The sequence below is a fragment of the Filicampus tigris genome, chromosome 2, assembly GCF_054856515.1.
Source record: "Filicampus tigris isolate MCC_2025a chromosome 2, RoL_Ftig_1.0, whole genome shotgun sequence".
NCBI classification, from domain to species: domain Eukaryota; kingdom Metazoa; phylum Chordata; class Actinopteri; order Syngnathiformes; family Syngnathidae; genus Filicampus; species Filicampus tigris.
The window spans coordinates 14,390,278-14,410,931 of record NC_141218.1 but is presented as its reverse complement, the minus strand read 5'-3'; the positions used below and the strand labels follow the sequence as shown (position 1 = coordinate 14,410,931).

Here is a 20,654-nt window from a genome sequence, read left to right as displayed (position 1 = left end):
TAATTTGAGACCTTTTGAAACAAAACAATTTATTTTCATTTTTTTTACATAGGCGTAAAATACATACACGCATCTACGGATTGAAGAAGAAATCATTCAACTAGGCTCATTTGACTATTGGATTTCTTTACATTGAATAAACCTTATGCTCACTTTATAGTTTGAAAAGACACGTTCCATTTTGACATTTGCAAATATTACACTTATCCGTCGATTTTGTGAACGTTTAGTTGTGTGTGGTATATGACTCCATGGTCCGCACATTATATATTCCGTCCCCCTTCAGTTATGTCTCCAGTTTGTTGGTGATCAGTCTCAGCTGGTCCTGTGCTTCTTGAATATGTTTGGTCTCCAGTAATAGAGCTGGTAAACTGGACACACCATACTGCAAAGTTAGAAAATAAAAAAATAAGACGTGTAACTCACTGTGGGTGCTAATCATGCCTTCAAGTGTGTGTGTTCATACTGTCTCTTTCTCTTTAGGATGTGCAGTCCGGTAGTTCAGATACACTTTGGTGAGTTCTCTAACATCCTTGAGGAAAGCCTGGCTTCTTCGCAGATCTTCTAATCTGAGTTCAAGGTCAGCTTTGTCTTTTTGCATCAGGCCCACTTGCCTCCCTGCCCTATTGGCTCAAACACAGTGATAATTTCCAGGTCAATAAATTATTAACTGCATGAAACTGCGTGAAAAACAAGAGCTCCTGAGCAAAACGTCAAACCCTCAATTTAATGAGACTGATGAAAATGGATGGATTAATCCGCTTAATTGTTATTCATAAATCTTGTTAATTTTGTAGGTGATTATTTGAACGTTTGGAAGAAAAAAAAACAATGACGGAGGATGTTCTACTTTATGTGGAAATGCCTCACCTAATAAGCTCATGCTTGGCATCCAAAAGTCTCTGTGTCTTTGTACGGATCATGGAGCACACCTGACACACAGGGATAAAAACAACGATGGTAAATGAAGCAATGTACTTTGGAAACACAAAGAGATCATAAAAATGCAATTTTCCTACAAGTCATTCACCGGACTTAAGTTGTAAGTAGTTGCTAAGGTTTTATTCAAAAACACAATAACCATATGTTAAATTGCTGTTACTTCTACACAAATTTGCTGCAAAAAACGTAAAGGCTCACTGACAAAACTTATTGTCCTGGTTACCTTGGCATTTTTCCGTTTCAGAACCTTAAACTCTTTATATGAGGCAACCTGAAAGAAAATTGCAATACCAGAAAATAAGCTTTCATCCTTGCAATAATTGTGTACTGTTAGATTGCAATACATGATATACAACTAGAGCTCCTCCTCCTTTCTCACAAAACAGCCAGAAAGTAGACTAACCTTTTCAAAGAGTTGCTCCTTAACATTGTTGGAGAAACAGTCAATGGACTGCTTGACTGCATTAGACTCTACAGAATCCCTACAAAAGAAACAGTTCACATATTTCTCACAAGTATTTCTGTCATTAATATTTATAAACCTGTGTGATTGCAAGTAAATATTTAAAGTTGCAGACGCTTGTATTTACAGACTGCTCATTTGGATGTTCTTGAGCAACTTACTTGTACTCATCACAGAAATCTAGGAAGGCCTCCATCACCACTTCCAACTCTGTTCCTCCCTGAGATATTTTCTTGTCCTCCCTTTGGACCTTGTCTGCTTTGTTAAAGTAAAAGTTGCATTACATACACAGGTACAATAAACTAATAAATTACAAATACCCGTCCAACAACTGGACAAAGTTGAAAAATAAACACATAGTTTTGGTTGTCATTTGGCCAGAAGCGAGTACGCAAGGTAGATGGTATGTTTTTTTTTTTTAAAATAAATACTTTGTAGAATTACGTAACAGCACCTGATAAACAAGATATGCACATTTTTAAATATAACAAAAAGCTTAGACATCTAGGGTTTACTTCCCTATAAATAGTCTGCTGCTATTAAAGTCACAAGTCAATATCCATTATCTAACAATTTGTTGAAACAAAGTTGCCATCAAATTTCAAAAAGAATTGTGAAGTATAATGATAAATCATTACCCCTTTACCTGAGGATGACTTTTTTGTGGTTCTCTCCAGACTTCTTGTTTTTGCTTTCTTTGCGCTTGGGTTCTAAATAAATCAAAATGAAGCACAAGATTACAACAAGATGACTACCACCCAAAAATATCAAAGCTGAGGTAAGTGCGTACCCAGCTTGTGTCCTCGTCTGTGTCATCATCAGAGTACAGGGCTTGATTTCGTCTCCTTTTGGAGCTAGCACCAGTGTCAGATTTTTCCTGAGGACATACATTTGGCAACAACAACATCATCATCATCATCATCATCATCATCATCATCATCATCATGGCGCAAGGTCCTGGTAAACCACACTGCAAATCCTCAAATCCTCAGTGAAATACATTACCAGCACCACAAGCATGGTGCACAGTATTCTTTTTGGAGAAGACAAACCTTTTTACAGTACCTGTGAATCACTTGACCTTCTGTTGGCTGAACCTATCTTCTTTTCTATCTTTGCCTTCTCATTCTTCGAAGGCCTTAAAGAAAGACATACCATGAGTACTGCAGTGCAACTTTGAAAGTGTTATGGTGAGCTGGTCAAACAATTTTGTGAATTCGACCTGAATTTGAGACTAATTTGGTTAGAAAAGTGCCATGATTGGTCATTATCTGAGCCCTGAGCAACTTCGTCTTCACTCGACAGAAGTGACAAAATAGCAATAACGAATTTCTTATTACATAATTACTTCATCTTGCATGCAATTCTTTGCTGTTGCTTTAAAATCCTTTATATATTGTAGATTTCATAATAATTGTTAGAACCACTCTAAACAGGTCTGAACCTAACAGCATACAAGGGACTCCAATGTTTGATTTTATTGTTTGTGTATAATTTCTCACAACTGTACTCCAATGCAGCAAAAAATTGACGTGCTAATTTTCTTCCATCAAAGATTCAGCATCTCGCTGATCTTGAGAGCTGAATGATGTTTAAAAAAATGTTTTAAACCCATTTTTTTCCCATATGTTTTCCAATAATGATTTTGCAAACAATTCTGATTTACATAGTGATTTGCACTCATTAGTTTAATGGTTTACTTAACAGAACCTACCTGGTATTGCCTATTTTTTTCACTTTCTGAGTGACGTTCTTCCCCACTTGACTTTTTGCCGTCTGGGTCTCCTCTGATTTGTTTAAATCTTCTATGGCAGTACTGTGCAGAAGGTTACCTAGGCAACACATGGTAGCATAAGCCTGTCATTCACTGTTACAGACTCTGGATGCTTACAGCTTGGTCCAGAAGTTTTTGGACATTGCTTCTTCTTTTTTTTTTTTTTTTAATTTTCCTATTGGACATCTCACCAATAGTTGGCTGGTGGAAAGATGGACACAATGTTTATAGTGACATGGACCTGCCTTTTAAACACTCACCAGTTTTTTGCTGTAGCCCTTCTATGAAACTCGCACAAGTACCAATGGTAGATTGGTTGCCAGAATCCAGAGAGGATGTTCTCTGGATGCCGAACATACGGGAAAAAACATTTTCTTTCATCATAACAAATTGAGTAACAGATTTATTATAGTAACAAAATGCATTTCTATTTCAGGTCACCTTGTTGCCAACTGATGCAACGGGCGCCACTTTGACTCCTCTTCCCTTTCTGGTACTGTGAAAACAAGGCATTTATTTACATCTCAGTTCATACTATTTCAAAGTTCAGGATTAGGAAAGCTAGACAATGTTCAACATAATAGGCAAATAGATGGCCTTATGAGAGCAAAACTGAAAACAGCTAATAGATTTGCTGCACATTGGTCTGCTGTGACCTGTGTGATCATCAGGTGGGGTCAGAGAGAAAATTATCCAATGAAATGCTCTTCTACTAGATGACAGGAAGTACACTTAAGCTGTGAATCCAGTTTTTGTGACATTTTTGTTCGTGCAGTGGCTGAGAAGTTTTATTCAGTGATTCCCAATCAGGGTTCCATAAAAGGTTTGCCAAATGGGAAATTATCCAGTTTCACTTAAATTGTACAAAAATGATAATTTATTAATGACATAGGCTACACCTTTATTCATCTATCTATGCCAGCGATGTATAGTGAAACCCAGAACCATTAAATGCTCTTTTATTGCATACACCTGTTATCATTCATATAAATGAATACTGTAACTCAAAACCTGCCGCCAGTTAGCATGCAAGAGCCACAATACAGAAAAATATTAAACCTTTTTGATGATCCTTTGTGATTGTTTGCAGCACTCCAACTGTGTAAATTAATAAAGTAATATGAATAATTAAATTTCCATGTTTTTTATTTCCAATCCCTTTATACAACCACGTAATGAAATAAACCGTTCCCGTCACTATACTAAAAACAATAAACACGAAAGCCAACAGTATAAAAGATTATGTTGGTAGTTTTACGAGGCAGTTGCCAATAAAACATAGCGTGTCGTTATTCGTCAATTTATCTCACCTCATCTTGGAGTTTAAAATAGTTTGAACTACAGTATACTGATGACAAACAAAATACAATCCATTCCAAACCGACAAATCTTCCCGCAAAATCAGTTGAGTTCCGGGTTGTACCATTTCTAATTTACAGGGGTGTTGTTGTGGTTTATGTAATGGCTGTGCGTGAACAAGAAATCGTGGTAGCGTTGGTGTTTTCAATCACTACACATGGTACTATATAATAAAATAGTACAATTTGTGAAGGGAGGGAATTTTGGTATGATAGCTGGAAACGGCTGTTACGTTTTGAAAATAGAATTATGATCAAGGGGTCGGGAAACGTCCGTTCTAAAGAAGGTCCGACTAGGAACAAGGGCGGAACTTTTCAAGATGGGGCATTAGAAATTACAATAAGTACCACACACAAACAACTCGTTTATTCATCCATCTTGTTTTTAATTAAAAACGTACGTTGTCAATACATATAAATACAGCAAAAATAATTATATCATCAAGCATACAACTCATTTCGATTAAAACATTTTAATAATAATATAATTCAATTATAAAGAAATCTAATCACATTCATATCATATTAGTTCAAATAATTTTTTTTAAAAATCATTGAAATAATTCCCTTTGTCCTGTCATTGTTTCTTTCCTGAGGTTCCCAAGGCTTATAATTATTTATGGCTTTTTCTGTTAGTTGTATCCTAAATCAAGTTGGTCATATTGTTCACAAAAAAACAATACTTTACTACAAATGGAATGTGCTTTTTCATTGAACGTGTTTAGTAGTGCAAGTGAATGTTTTTTTAAATAAAAAGTGTGTGTCTCGGTGTGTGTGTGTGTGTGTGTGCGTGTGCGTGCGTAAAGGAGACATCCATCTATTCTCTGTCCTGCTTATCATCACTAATATGAAAAAGGTATTTTGGATTGCTTGTATATACTATACAAATAACTGTGTCTTTGGAGTGCCTACCACTCAAGTAAGCAACAGTGTGGCGAATTTACTGTACATAATACGGCAGCCCATTCCGAGTTTCTCTGCCCAGAAACAACAGATGGACTACACTGAGTGAAACACTATGTCAAAGGCAAAATGTAAGAAGAGCAGCACTGAATTTTGTTGGCTGCACAGATTAGCGTTAGCCAGAGCTGGGCATTCTGTCTATGTGACAGACCGGTCCGTCTATCCGTCACTGACGGACGTCAGTTTTGCTGACGGTTGACTAATGACGGGAAAATGTTAAAATAGACGGATTAAGCATAGACGGAAACCCCTCGTGAAAGTTTAGTCGGACTCGCTGATGGACGGCCTTTTAAAATTAGAAGTGGACCGGCCTAGAGACGGGTACTATTTTATTCCACCCGGAAAAAAAGGTGAACGACGAACAACAGAAGGGCACCCACACTGCTGACGGATGACGAATAGATGCTGAATGTTTAGTAAAATGGATGCTGAATGTTTAGTAAAATGCCCCGCTCTGGCATTAGCTTCTGATAAATGGCACTTGTCGGTACTCAAATGTTTGGCAAAATTGAAGTGAGATATTTGAGTTTGGCAATGTGTCCGCAGCGTGCGCCACATGTACAGGCACATCCACATGTAATTCTGCAGCATTTTGACAACCCCTCTCGAATAGTTTGCTGGTGGCTCGCATGCACTTTGTAGTTTGCACTCACTTTTTTAGATTAAAGGTCAAGAAGCTCCACTCCTCAATCATAGTAATGAAAGCCGTAAGGGATTGGACCTTGAGTAACTCAAACACTACAGTATGTTAAAAATGGATGTAGTGTATTATAATTGTTGATTATTAAGAGTATTTTGAAAAGATCATGTCACATACATACTTTTAAGACAACTGGGAAATGGTTTAAATTGTGGGAAAAATGCAAATCTTTCATTAAAAGCTACATCAAAGCCCACAGTATGAGGTCTGAAGTAAAAAAAAAATCATTTGGAGTGAAATGGCATGTTCCAACATTTGGTGTGCGTATTCCCGTTCCTGCTTCATTCTTGGCTGTCATTCCATTCACACTTCTTCCTGATCTTCTACATCTTGATGCCAGCGTATAGCTCATCTACCTGTGATTTGAAGTATTGTCTCAATTCATTCCTCTTGGCTTTCAGTGTTGGCGTGAGCAGACCATTGTTGACTGAGAACAGCTCGGTATGGAGATATATGGCCTTAACCTGGAAGACACATACATTTAAAAAAATGTTACAGAAGACAATCATTTCAAGGATACAACAACAAAGTTGGATAATACTATATAAAAAAATATACAATACAACTTTATTAATAGAGGGCATTTCATAACAGCTAGAGCTGTAAAAAAGGGAGGGCAGTATTTGTGTTATGTGCTCTGTCTTCCGAGCTCCAGTTAGGAGGTAAGCAGCAGCATTTTGGACCAACAAGAGACGCTTGAGAGAGGACAGCCCGACGCCAAAATAAAGTGCATTACAGTAATCTAGCCGAGATGCAACAAAGGCATGTATGACTGTTACTAAGTGCTGATGAGAACGGAGGAGCTTTTGTTGGTTTTGTTTTTTTAAAAGCGAGTTAGCTAAAACACCAACTGTTCATGATGGTTCATAATGAACTTAATTTTTTTTAGACCTGCTCAAATGACTTGAGGCCGGCTTCCTTGCCAAGTCGCACCATGTCCTCCAAGATGGCTGCCTTGACATCCTGCGCAGACAGAAAAAGAAGTCTCAATAAATACAGTAGTGCAATCAAGCTATTATTCTGATGAGAAACATTTTTTGACAGAGTAGTAGGCTACTACACAATAGAGGGCGCATGGTCGTTGTCACCATATTACTTTAAGAGGGAGACGGTGAGAGACATCGAAAGAGAGACAGAAAGACAAACCCCCCCCCAACCCCTTTGACAAAACTCCACCAGCTGCCACTGATATTAATACATAGTGTAGTTATGATTACCGCTCTACTGCAAAGTGCATTGTAGCTGCCCTCCACTCCCATGGTCCTTTTGGTCCAACCACACAGGAAGTCAGGGTCTGGAACCACCACTGCTACCAGAAAAGCCTATGGAGAAGAACAAGAATTCAATTTTGCAAGATGAGCTGCTGCAAGGACTTTACATTGATTACATAAAACAGAATTGGCGGAATATTGGCACAATCACAAGTGATCATTTTACAAAACCTCACTTACCTGTAGACTGTCCCCATGCACAAAAACCTGTGCCACTGCATCACTTCTCACATAGACATTCTCTATCTTCTCAGGAGCTATGTATTCCCCCTGAGCCAGTTTGAAGATATGCTTCTTCCTATCCACAATCTTCAGTGTGCCGTTCTGCAAACAACTATTTCCATTACTTGTCCAGACAATCAGAAGTACTGCAAAGAGTGCAAAGAGAGTAGATCCCAATCCGTACCGGAAGCCATTTCCCAATGTCTCCAGTGTGAACCCAACCATCGGCATCGATCGTCTCTGCAGTCTTCTCTGGATCGTTAAGGTAACCCTGGAAGACGTTGGGACCTCTCACGCACACCTACAACACACGCAAAGTTAGAATTGTGAATGCAGGTTTGGTAAGTTTAGACGTGTCTCTCACCTCTCCTTCGCCGTTTACAGCCAGGTAGTTCATTTCAGCCACATCTTCCAGCTTGATAGAGTTACAAGGCAGAGGAGCGCCAACGTGACCTGGAAAATGCAAAATCAATCCCTCACTTTTCTGCTAGTGTAAAACAATACTTTATTGTTAACTCTGAAAGAGTGTTATACCTGCAGTCCAGTCGCCAGGCAATGTCATGGTGCAACCAGCGGTACACTCTGTCTGTCCATAGCCTTCATAGAACTTAGATCAAACAGAACTGGTATAACTACTAGCGTCGTAAAAGTGATTTTGTATTCGTCTTAATACAGTAACGACAGAAGATCACGATAAAGACAGATTGTTATTATGGTTTTTACAGTCGAGATGCCAGAATTTGTTATACTTGGTCAATGTGAGACAATCTTGTAAGGAATGCAGTCGATACCTGACATCCTAATGCAGCTCGGAGGAAAGTGAGGACAGTAGGCGAGATGGGGGCAGCCCCTGTTATCATCAGGCGTACGCGACCCCCAAGGCTAGCCTGGAGAGGGCACAACACTATGCGATTAATGCTGTATCCGTTAAAGTGGAAGTCAAGTCAAAAGTTGTCTTTGCAATATGTTGTGTCCCCACGAGTCTAAACGGTATTCTGATTAGCATTGCGTTGGTGGAATAAGAATCAAGAATATAAATGTGCTCGATTTCAGCCATTTCAGGGTGCAGCCATTTTGACATTATAAAGCCCTGTGCTGTCAGCTGCAATTAGAGAGTGAAACAAAAGGAGCTCAACTCACCTGAACTTTTCTGAAGATCAGTTTATCCCAGATGCTGTCTCTCCTCAGAACGCCTTTCAACATCTCAGCCTCCTTCCGACTATATGCAAAATCGAGCAGCCACCGCTTTACAGAAGTGTTGGCCTGTCCAAAGATCTGTAAAAGTGCATTTTTATGCCATTTGGGGTTTTATTAAACGCACAGATTGCATATTACAAAGCCCCACTTATCACCCACCTTATCATACATCCGGTTTAGAAGTCGAGGTACCACAGGAAACACGGTAGGTTTAAGTGTACAGAGATCATCCATCAGAAGACGAATATCTCCCTGGAAATATCCAATCTTGGCTCCCTGAACCATCATCACTCCCTATATACCAAATTTAAAGACCCAGAAGAACAATGTGAATGAGAAATAAAATGTCACAATACCATGCATAAGACAATATTTACATCTGTCAGAAACCTGACAAGAAACCATTTGCGCTTTCACGCAGACACATTTGATTTCAGTGAGTTTGCCGTGTTTTGCCATTTTGAACACAAAAGAGAAATTTCAAACATTTTCAGATGTCAGAAAATTAACCAAGCATCACATTCAACCACTGGAACAAATTATTTTGTTTGGGAATGCAAGTAAATATTTACAATTTGACATAATTCTCAAGACTATACGGTGCATTGCTATTTTTTGAATTGTTTTGTACACCAGAAAATGTATTGATAACAATAATGATTATATTTTAGCATGAACATATAATTTGGGAAAAGGCGCTTCTACATTGCTTCTGGTAAATTACCATTACAAAAACATAAATAACATTTTGATGATTAAAACAACGTTGGTTGTGTGGATATTTATCTTGTCAGCAAGTATGACAAATTCATGGCCAGATCTGCGCTTCCAGATAAGTAAAAAAACAAAAAAACAACTCACGTACAGTATATCAAAGCAAAAATTATTTCACCTACCAACGTGAATTTAGGGCAGCTGTGGCATTATCCCTTGAATTCAGTGGTTGTCTCATGAATTACATTCAATTAAGTTAAATATTAAGAACTACAGTAGTACCTTCTATTAAGAGTGTATAGTAGAAAATAACAAAACATACCTGTACAACTCTCTCAAACATGTGAGCCAAGGGAAGAAATGAAATATGGACATCCTTGGGACCCAATGGACAGGTGGCCTAATACGCACAAAGAGGGGTTACACAGCCATTCCCAATGAGACACACAAGCAGTGTGATAAATTAAAAACAGTGTTGAACCTAATCTATCCTCTGCAACTCGAGGACCAAAAGCAAAAAAGAAACTTTGATGTCAACAGTAGCTCAATCTGTGAAGACTTGGTTGGCAATAGGCATTAATGTCAAATGTGACATTGGTGCCTCACCTGTGTTATTTTAAGGAACGCTGAGCAGTTGGACACAATATTCCGATGCAACAACATTGCTCCCTTTGGGTTTCCTGAAAGCGCATATACATTTAATAGCATATCTTTTAATAAGTACGTACGTGTGTGTGTGTGTGTGTGTGTGTTTGTATATGTGAGTATGAGCATCACCTGTTGTTCCACTAGTAAAGCAGATAACACCCATATCTTCAGGTCTGGGAGGCTGGAGACATTGGAGTATTTAGGTTGAAAAAATAATAATAATCCCCAGTCATAAATTCTTGTGATTTTTGGCTGGTGAAAATGTACAAACAAGCTAATACCCACTTACCACAGGTTGATGATAGTTTGCTTTTCCAATGGCCTGCCCAATGAGAAAAAAAGATATCGATCAAATCCAAATGAAAGCAAACAGAAATAGGTAAGTAGTAGTAAATGAGAAGAGCAAAAATAACATAATGAAAAGGCAGTGTGTTGAAATCGGCAAAAAGGATATGTTTCAAACATAAAGGACCAAATACAGAAGCAAACGGACGCAAGTGCGATATTTCCAAGAATGCGAAAGGTACAAGCTAGCTAAGAGTGACGAGAAGCACTTTGCTGACCTCCATCTCACGCAGGCTGAGGATATTGATTCCAACTTGCTTGCCTCTGTCCACCAGCGCATCGCTGAGACTCTCCATTACAACAACGGTTTTCACAGTGTGTTTCCTGTCTTTTACACAGTCAAGTACCAGGCTGACTTTATCTGCCACGTCGCATACTATGGTTGAGATGGAGGCTACAGGAAACATCAACAAGGACAACAAACACAATCAAGTCGTAGGCACAACCTACAGCACATACTCTATACATAAAATACTTAATCCTTACCTTTGTCTATAATGTAGTTGATGGCTTCCACACCAAGCGTGTCATAAAGCGGAACACACACCAGGGAATAGGTGTAGCATGCCAGCTCAGTGATAGTCCACTAAATTCGCGCACAAAAAAAGTGGCAACACAAATATGACGATTAACAGTTCGTATTTGAGTGACGTTTAAGTTGTCGCCAGGTGGAAATATTTTTACCTCAGCTCTGTTTTGAGAGAAGATGCCAATGTTGGGGTCAGTGGTCTTGGAGTGGCCTTTATGAAGAAAAGCAGACCCAAGATTTTCTGTTCGCTCCATTACCTACAACACATATACATAAGTGTTTCTTTTTGCTTATTGTGACTCCGTAGAGCAGGGGTGCCCATTATGTCGATCACAAAGGCATCGTGAGTAAATCGCCAGCCTATCATCCGTCCTCACTACTGTATTGCTACGTTCACACCAACTGCGTTGGGAGCGTTTCTGGCGGTGCGTTTCAATTGGAGTCAATGTAGTTCGCGCGGGCTGGCGCGGTTGCGTGCGGGGTGGCGCGACTGATGCGTTGAAGCGGTGGAACGCGGAGCGAGGCACCGGAAACCCGCCCATTCGCTCCACTTGGCGCATATAAACACGTCAACTTTTTTGCCATTCCGCCTCGCGGCAGCCAGTCGGCGTCGGGCATACTATACGTCACACACAGCCACACAGCATCCTGTTCGCTCGGGAGCTTTTTTTTTTTTAACAGTTCTTGAACTTTACCAAGACAGCACTATTGAAAGTGTGCAAAAAAGTTGACTTGCTTTATACGCGCCGAACGGAGCGATTGGGCGGATTGTTGTTGCTGCAAATCTGCTTGAGGCTGGCTATCAGCAGCTACTGTCCCGACTATGCGCCCCTGGCTGATTCCATTCAGGCAAGAAGGAACGACGGAATCTCTCCTTTGCACAGTGAGGGTGTAACATTAGTGCAATTGTGCAATCCTGCACCTGAGCTCATATCGTGCAATACCCAATATTCCCCACTACTGTAAATACCGTGCAATACTCAACATTCCCCACTACTGTTAGTCTAGTTTTATTTTTATTCAATGCTGTTCCTTACATTTCACTACAGCACTGTCACTTACTTAGAGTATTTTTCCTCTGTACTATGTACAGGCCGAAATGAGTGTTCCTCATACTTTTTATGTAGATGTAGGTTGGTGTGTATATACATGTGTATATACACATGTTACTGCTTATATTTACATAGGTTTGATCCTAAATGTTTGCCGTTAATGTTATACATTAATGGCCACATTATGCCGCCATCCCTGTGTGACCTATATCTTTGCGGCTGTAACAATGAAAATTTCCCCACTGTGGGATCAATAAAGGCATTCTTATCTTATCTTATCTTATCATCAGAGTAAGGTAATTACAAAACATTGTTTTTGTTGTATTGTGCTATGTAGGTTGATGCAGTCATGCAAGGTACACCAGCATATACGGTACATATAAAAATAATTCTCAATGTATTTATAAATAATGTGTTTTGAACTTTTAGTAGGTGGTAGATCATTTTGACTCGGTCATGTCATAAATAGCTCTCAGGCTGAAAAAGTGTGGGCACCCCTGCCGTACAGCAATGTTATTTAACAAAAATATCCGGGGAACCCCATATTCAAAAGCTAAGGGCAAAATGTTTAAAAATAAAAACAAAAATAAAAAAACGACTTCAAAGAATGCAGCACATTAAGATAATGTTCAATTGATGCTTCATGAGCAGGGCGCCATGTGAGGAGCAAAGAAAAAAACTGTGCGCGCTATGTTCAAAACTACGCACTCAGTGAAGGCATTGAAGAACTGTATATAACTGGTTCAACATAACTTGACCCTACCACTCCAGTTTCTCAGTAGGAATGAAATTAATAGCATCTGTCACAACAGAGCTTTCCCTGTATTTCAGCTACACTGTTGTCAAGTTTAAGTCTTACCTCTTGGTAGGACATCCATTCATAGGGACCTTTGGGTTTTCTGGAGCCCAGGAAAGGACCATTATCTCAAAGAAAAAAACAAAATGAAAACACAAACTAAGAGGTGCAATTTTGAATTAAACTGTGGGGTTTACAACTTAATGCAATGATTCAATCACTATTTCTCTCTATTCTGCTGTTTTAATACTCAAGGTTTGAAGTAGGGATGTTCCAATCAGGTTTTATGACACCGATACCGACCATGCATGAGTGAGATCGGCCGATAGCGATACTGATTCCGATCACATGGAATATCTGTATATTTTTCCATTTATTTATGGTGACTGCTATTATGCGATATCATCTGAAAAAAAAAACCCAGCCATATTATTGCCGAAAATTTGACAAAAATCTATATATATTTTCAAAAGCATGAAGAAATACAAAACCGTTGCTGGCACAATACAACAATTACTCAGTCACATAGAAAACTGAAAAACTAAAATCTACCAGCTTTTAGTAACAGTTTTTAACAGATCAATCAGTAGTCTCAAAAGACTTAATTATGCAAAACGTCAAATAAATAACATGCCACCTAAACATTGCATGGTTCAGAATATAATCAAAGACCATATCTGAAGCCAACAGTCTCAAATTTGGGTTTCAAAATCGACAGTGATCTTAAATTGGACCAGCAAATCAGCGCTGTTGTAAAGTCCAGCTTCTTTCACCTTAGACAGCTGGCTAAGGTAAAGCCCCTCCTTTCCTATCAGCACTTAGAAACAGTCATCCATGCCTTTGTTACATCTCGGCTAAATTACTGTAATGCACTTTATTTTGGAGTCAGTCAGTCCTCTCTCAAACATCTCCAGCTGGTCCAAAACGCTGCTGCTCGCCTCCTAACTGGAGCTCGGAAAATGGAGCACATAACACCAATTCTGCCCTCCCTTCACTGGCTCCTAGTGCACTTCTGGGTTCAATTTAAGATTCTTTTATTTGTTTTTAAGTCATTACATGGCCTCGCCCCGGCATACCTCTACGAGCTCCATTCCTACGCACCTTCCCGCAGCCTCAGGTCTGCGGACCAGGCGCTGCTCGAGGTGCCAAGGACTGAGCGGAGCCTGACAGGGGATCAAACCTTCTCTGTTGCTGGTCCTTCCCTGTGGAATGACCTTCCATTGGATGTTAGGCAAGCCCCTTCTCTGTCCATTTTTAAAACCCATTTGAAGACACATTTCTATTCGCTGGCTTTTGATCTGACCTGAGACAAATTTTCAACTGTTTTTCCGGTGTCTATTGTATATGCAGTAGTGTTTTGTGTTAAATCATTGATTTCACTTGTTGCATTATGGCTATTTTATTAAAATTATATTATATATATAATATATTATATTAAAAAGGGACGCCCACACTTCCCATAATGAAATCTAAGGCCCAATTCTCATTTGTCCCTGAACGATAATCTGACCGTTTATCTCGCCATGAAGTTTGCGCTGTTGTAAGACTCCATAGATGGCAGAGAATTTTGTTCTGGTGAGTGTATACCATGTCTCCCAAGTCATTCAACCACAAAAAAGGGTGAAATGAGAAGTGCTTGTAACCGCAGTGTAGTAACCACCTAAAAGTTAGCCTAGCTTCCTCTAGCTCGTTTTGTGCAACTACTTTCTCTTCTCTGTATTTTCCGGCATTCTGACCACCCTGTGAAATCGTGCTGCTCCTCATAGCTCCATCTTGGTGATACAACAGACACCTGGGTTAGGGAAGGAGACCTACTATTATCGGTGGCGGTATCGTTGGGTATAATGTGCTGTGTTAGTCATCACGGGCATCATGCATTATGTGCTGTGTTAGTTCACCACACACCATAAGAGCAGTAAGAACATGTGGCAATTCTTTCCCCATCATGTGTAGGGTTTCTCACATAAAAAAAAAAATTTAAAAAAAGTGAAACATCTTAAAATTTTGTATATTGTATATCAACTTGTTATGTGCTACTTTATTGCAATAGTTTTGTGTGGGCGTGTCAGTTGGATACATCAAATCACTTACTGGATACTTGAGCGCCCCTCAGGAAGAATTCATACATTGTTTTTGCGTCGTCATAGAGATGTGTCAAGAGCTCGTCACCATTTAGCAGAGTGGATTGGTGCACAAACTCTCCACCCTGTGCAAAAAAAAAAAAAAATGGTGTCCCTCGGAGTGCCGTTATGTCTATGAAACCATATAAATGTATGATCACCGTATAGGATCACATATACACAAATTGATGGATAGATAGTTTTGAAATTGTTGATGTAATTATTTGAAATGGTTCAATTATTTTTCACTTTATTGTATCGGGGAGGATTGGTAACAAATAATATATCATATCTCAGTGTTATTAAAAGTGAAAACAATTAGCAAGAAACGTGAAGTTGACGCATACGATTTGCCTTCGTGGGCCACAAAATGAGGTTGCGGGCCAGATCTGGCCCCCAGGCCTTGAGTTTGACACATGTGCCTTAGATTTAAATACAATTTGAACAAGAACAAGAGTTTGTTCGCATCCAAGCAGAGTGACCCCAAACTCACTGGAATTTCGACTGACTGCATCTTGAGATCACAGATGGGTGGCAGGGCCTTTGGCCGTGTTGCCATGTAGAAGGTTGTTGCAGCTGTGATGGCCCCCATGCTGATTAATGTGGATGTGGACAGACCCCTGAAGTACTGACTGACAGAATCCACGTCTGGCAGTCTCAGCTTCTGCAAGAACTCCTGGCTCAGCATGATTCTGATGATGAGGTATCAGATGGTGGTGTTTGGGATCTGCACTTGGTGGAGGTGGAGTGGTTGATGAATGCAGGAAGAATTTGGACTCTCAAGGTCGGAGTGGTTTTTGGACACCCTGAGGTAAAGGAGTGTATGAAGCGCTTCAGGCCAGGAGGGTACCTGTAATGTGGAGGGAATTAGTCAATGTTGGTGTGCATGATAACATTGCAAATTGTTACAATGTACCCGCTGATCTTACTTTCAACGTCAATTTTGATCCAGCCATCCATTTTCTGAAGTCCTTATTTTTTCCAAATTAATTTCTTTTTAAATGTGGCGACCGGCGGCAAAATGTAGCAAATGTTTATAGGAAAGCATCCACACAACCAGTGAAACAGTATTATCCCAAAAGTTCCCAAATGTCCTTTGAGAGTGTCTGTGTTTCTCTCAAACCTTGTTGAACAAGTTCATACACACACACACACACACACACGTACGCACGCACCCGCACACGCACACCCACGCATCTGAAGTTACAAACATGACGAGCAGGGGTGTTTGTTTGACCATAAAAAGATTAGTGAGAGGTTTGCCTCCATGGAAACCCTGTGGATGAAAAAAATGACCTTAAACACAGATTCAAAAGTAACAGAACAATCGCAGACTGGGATAATCAAAGTAGTTTCAACCAATCAGGCAACTTCTGACAAGAAAATCGTCTAAAAAATGAAAATAAAAATGACATTCCTGTGACATCCAGTCTTGAATTTCACATTCAAACACAGCCAATGTAGGTTAGTGTGTAACTTCAGTCTTTAACATTTACAATTATTTGCCCTTCTTGTCTTTAGTTTCCTGGACAGGACTCAGTGTGTTGCCTTTGCACACTAATTCAGTTCTGACAGCTGGAAAAAAAAAAAAAAAAAAAAAAAAAAGGATCCAAGACATATGATGAAGGTCCACTTAAAGAAAGCTGTAAGGTCTTTACTTGCATAGATCCATTTTGCCATATTAATTATTTTACAGGATACAATACACTGTAAAAGTAAATTGAGTTTGACAGCGGAGCTTCTCAACTTTCTTAACTGTTACTCTTTAACAAATCAAAAGTGTCACTTTGTCTGAGGATCGCACCTATGTTTGTATATTATTAACACAAATTCTCACACAAACGTGCGCATCCATAGTCTAAGATTGTGTTACCCACTCACCTGTAACAGACAGGTAAGACCGTTGCCTCTCTTTCTCCGTTGTGACCAATTTCCTCTCTTTCTCCGTTGTGACCACTGCTACTGCAACTGGCACACACTTACCCCGCCCTTGCAATGATTTGCTCCTTTCACAGCAACACTCCTGTTTGTCTCTCTCTCTTATTGATTCATTTGCAATTTGATTGAATTAAGGCCAGGTTGGTTCCAGTGAGGGTTCTCAGTGAATGTCTGTCACCGAGCAGTGAGCTTAACTGAGTCAAAGAAGTGACATAAAGAAGTAGTGAATTTACCATTGACATCGCTGATATAACGTTTCACGAGTACATTTCTGTGCTTCTGTTTAATCCAAAGGAGTTGCATTGTGTATCTACACATTATTTTGTCGCTTTACAAAGGCATTTTTCAAGATAAGAAAAGCAGAACTTTCTAAGATAAGTACATTGCACAACTCAAAACAAGTTGCTCTGCCCACTCAACTTTACCCCAGTGGCCTCTGACCTCTGCGGTCAGCTGAGATGATTAGACTGGATGAGGTAAACAGTGATCATTGAAGGAAGCAATACAATGAGTGATATAGCTGAGGGTGCTATTGAGGTTTGCAGTCGGAATCGCTGACGGAAGCCCATTTGAAATCAGAGGCGGACCGGCCTATAGGCGGGTGCTATTTTTCCCCCCAGAAAAAAAGGCGAATGACTGACAACGGAAGGGTACCCACGCTGCAGACGGATGAAGAATAACAGACACTCAGTTTTTAGTAAAATGCCCAGCTCTGCCGACTGATATTCAGAAATGATAGACAAGGTCCATGAAACCATGCTAATTGATGACTTAGGCAAATTGGTTGCTCACACAACACTTAAGTATTTCAAATCAAAGTCCAACTCTGCAAAGTAGTGTTTCGCAATCACTGCATAATGATTTATGGAATTCCTGGGTTTCCATGATTGCTGTGATTTTTTTTTAAGGTCCATGCCTCCTTAATGCAAGCTGAATGCTGTGACATTATTAGATCATTTCACTCTGTGCACAGAGACACAATGCTGTATTTTGCTGACTGACTATCTGGAAAACAGACCAGATTGACAGAGCAGCTAATTCAGAAACCAGGCAACATTGACACACTTCAGCTACACCACAACAAAATACATTTCAACAAATTCATGTAAGTAAATACAAAGTGTACATATGATAAGAATTTCATCATGGTGGGATCCCAGTTTTGCAGCAATGCTATTCAATGACGTGTGAAAGCATACACAAAATGTCACCCGGAAAACCAGCTTCTAAAAAACTGCAAGTACATGATAGATAGTGTATTGGACATAATTAGAGATGTTCGATACCATTTCGTTTTTAGACTGACACCGATATGACATCAAGTACTGGTATCAGTACTTGAAAGTACTTTTAATGAAATTTCAATTAATACAACGACAGATAATTGTAAATAAAGACCTTTTTTTCTGACGCACACGATGATTGGCCGATATTTCAAACTGCCACAGTGTACCGCCGACTACTGGCAAGTAGGACTTACTTAATGTCTTTTTTTTTTTACCTTAAATCATTGCCTTAAATATCAGCAGCATTCATCCAATACATTGAAATAAGGCCAGTATTTGCTCAATACTGATCAAATCAGTACTCACCCCTTCCTAGACATAATGTCCCCCTCTGTACTATGGAAAATGTGACCGGAAAGTCAACATGTATCCTGAGCCTGACCAAAACTAGCCAGACCCACGTTTACCTGGCCATAAGTGCCTCCAAACACCAAAGTGTGTCTAGTATTGTCAGCTTTGTCACTATATTTTGCCACATTTGCAACCCTTCGAGCAACAATTATAAATGAAAAAAAACATAATAGCAAAATACTGTATGTCCAAAATACCGCGATCCTTGTGAGGATAAGCGGATCGATCGGATAATGAATGGATGTCCAAAATTAAGATTCAGTATTTCCAAGATATCTTCTAAGCATTTCTTTGATGTCATTGATATCTAAGTTAAATAAGGTCCATCTACTAATACGCTCTTTATCCTCACTCGTAGGACAACTTTGGCATAATAATACAACTCCATTTTACTAGTAAGGCAAAAACTACAAGTGGTCATTTTGGTGATACTAAAAGAATCTAGGAGGCAACTAGTGCATGGTACATGAGTGTCACTGCGTCAGCCAATAACAAACAGGTCATCTTCCACCACAGCAATTGAGATACTTCTGTGAGTGTATGTATTTGCGTTTAGTGACGTAATCTTGACTAGTGACGATGGTACCTGTAGCATACTGTACTAACATCGAACCACAGGGCAGACCACTGAAAACGTTATAATTTACTCTCCACGACTCAATTACACCTGCAATAAGACAGCACACCCATGTAAGGCCATAATGATCTTCATTTAATGCAAGCTTCAATTACTTACTGCAGTGTTTCTGTGTGGAACTGCAGCAACGCTCACAGCGAAAGCACACGAGAAACTAAGTAGCTAAAAAAAATGGAACATTATAAAGCTGCGTTACGAAGCCATATGTTAATTAACACAGGAGAAAATAAAGTGGACACTAGGCAAAAACAAAACTACCAAAAAATTTACCAATTCCTAAAACGGCAGTTAAAAATGACAGCGCGTGTGTAACAGTACAACAATGTGCTGCCTTTACTACACGTGTGTTACGATTCATCGGTTTGTATTTTGCGAAAAAAGTGTAAAACAATTAAACATTTCGTTGATCACAATAAAATGTATGCGGTTCAATTACGACGACTTCAAAACATACTGTTTTAGGTTCAGTGGTGGTAAAAATTACACGTTTAAGGAACTTCCCACCTGTTTGCTGCAGTTCGGCACCCGGCTTCTTCTTCTGCTTCTTCTTGTTGACCACGCTCACACTTAGTATGTGGGCGTGTCACAAAGTACAACTTCCGGTCAAGTCTTAGATGGTAAAGTGACTTTTCCGGTTAAACATTATACAGTAAAGTGCATTACGTAACTTTCCTGTGCGTAGCAAAAAAAATAATTTCAATCAAGCAGTTTCAAGAAAACCAAAACCAGCTAAAGTAATGCAACAAATAAATTAGGTTTTATTTGAATAATTCCTGCTCATTTTAAACTATGTTATTTGTGATTAATGTATGATACATTTTAACAACCAAAAATGTAATAGAATAAAATCATGTTAGGAATATATGTAAAATTGGTCAAAATCAATTAACAAATTATTGAATGAGATGAATGAAAACTAATAATGATAACAAGGCTCTTGATGATATAAATGCTAAATGGGCCAGATCAAAGAACTGAGTGCCCCCCAGTCATAGTTTGCTGTGGATAGTGGATGGAAGAAGAAATTAACACCCAATACAGTACATGTGTTCTGCCTTAATGGAGGTCAGCGTTTATTTGTTTTTTCCATGTCAAATCTTCTATCCATTTTCTTTCGTTTACTCATTAGGATCATGGCTGAGCTGAAGGCCTATCCTGGCTGATTTTGAGTGAGAAGCGTTGTACATCCTCGACTGGTTGGTACCAAATGACATCGCAGATAAAGACAACCAACCATTCATATTGAAATCCACACCTATGGTCAATTTATGCTAGTATTTACCTTGTTTTAAATTGATAACTGTACAATAAGACGGCAATATCTGTATATTTCTAAATTTCCTGAAAG

At 39.2% G+C, this 20,654-nt stretch overlaps 2 protein-coding genes across 5 annotated transcripts; both read right to left on the bottom strand.

Annotated features, from left to right (window-relative positions):
* Positions 1-31: 31 nt before the first annotated feature.
* cenpu (centromere protein U) lies at positions 32-4,751 on the bottom strand. Of its 2 annotated transcripts, XM_086023265.1 has the most exons (13): positions 4,490-4,747; positions 3,621-3,675; positions 3,440-3,521; positions 3,120-3,237; positions 2,471-2,543; positions 2,196-2,282; positions 2,052-2,115; positions 1,567-1,663; positions 1,346-1,424; positions 1,166-1,213; positions 871-932; positions 467-623; positions 32-385 (listed from the first exon to the last, which is right to left on the bottom strand). In XM_086023265.1, exons 1-13 carry the CDS (start codon positions 4,603-4,605, stop codon positions 287-289), a joined length of 1,137 nt encoding a protein of 378 aa, XP_085879391.1. In that variant the 5' UTR covers positions 4,606-4,747; the 3' UTR covers positions 32-286. The 2 variants fall into 2 exon arrangements, with proteins under 2 accessions (XP_085879391.1, XP_085879392.1); XM_086023266.1 differs by lacking the exon at positions 32-385 and having other exon boundaries at positions 461-623; positions 4,490-4,751.
* A 151-nt stretch (positions 4,752-4,902) lies between these two features.
* On the bottom strand, positions 4,903-19,909 carry LOC147151523 (long-chain-fatty-acid--CoA ligase 1-like). 3 transcript variants are annotated; one of them, XM_086017954.1, is made up of 21 exons: positions 19,811-19,909; positions 15,588-15,944; positions 15,066-15,180; positions 13,038-13,102; positions 11,282-11,383; positions 11,084-11,183; positions 10,816-10,991; positions 10,542-10,574; positions 10,382-10,433; positions 10,211-10,284; positions 9,927-10,004; positions 9,050-9,184; positions 8,834-8,968; positions 8,485-8,580; positions 8,228-8,300; positions 8,058-8,146; positions 7,878-7,994; positions 7,652-7,795; positions 7,418-7,522; positions 7,092-7,163; positions 4,903-6,664 (listed from the first exon to the last, which is right to left on the bottom strand). In XM_086017954.1, the coding sequence occupies exons 2-21, from the start codon at positions 15,780-15,782 to the stop codon at positions 6,524-6,526; spliced, it is 2,097 nt and encodes a 698-aa protein (XP_085874080.1). In that variant the 5' UTR covers positions 15,783-15,944; positions 19,811-19,909; the 3' UTR covers positions 4,903-6,523. The 3 variants fall into 3 exon arrangements, with proteins under 3 accessions (XP_085874080.1, XP_085874089.1, XP_085874098.1); XM_086017963.1 differs by lacking the exon at positions 19,811-19,909 and adding an exon at positions 16,976-17,748; XM_086017972.1 differs by lacking the exons at positions 13,038-13,102; positions 15,588-15,944; positions 19,811-19,909 and having other exon boundaries at positions 15,066-15,167.
* Positions 19,910-20,654: the final 745 nt, after the last annotated feature.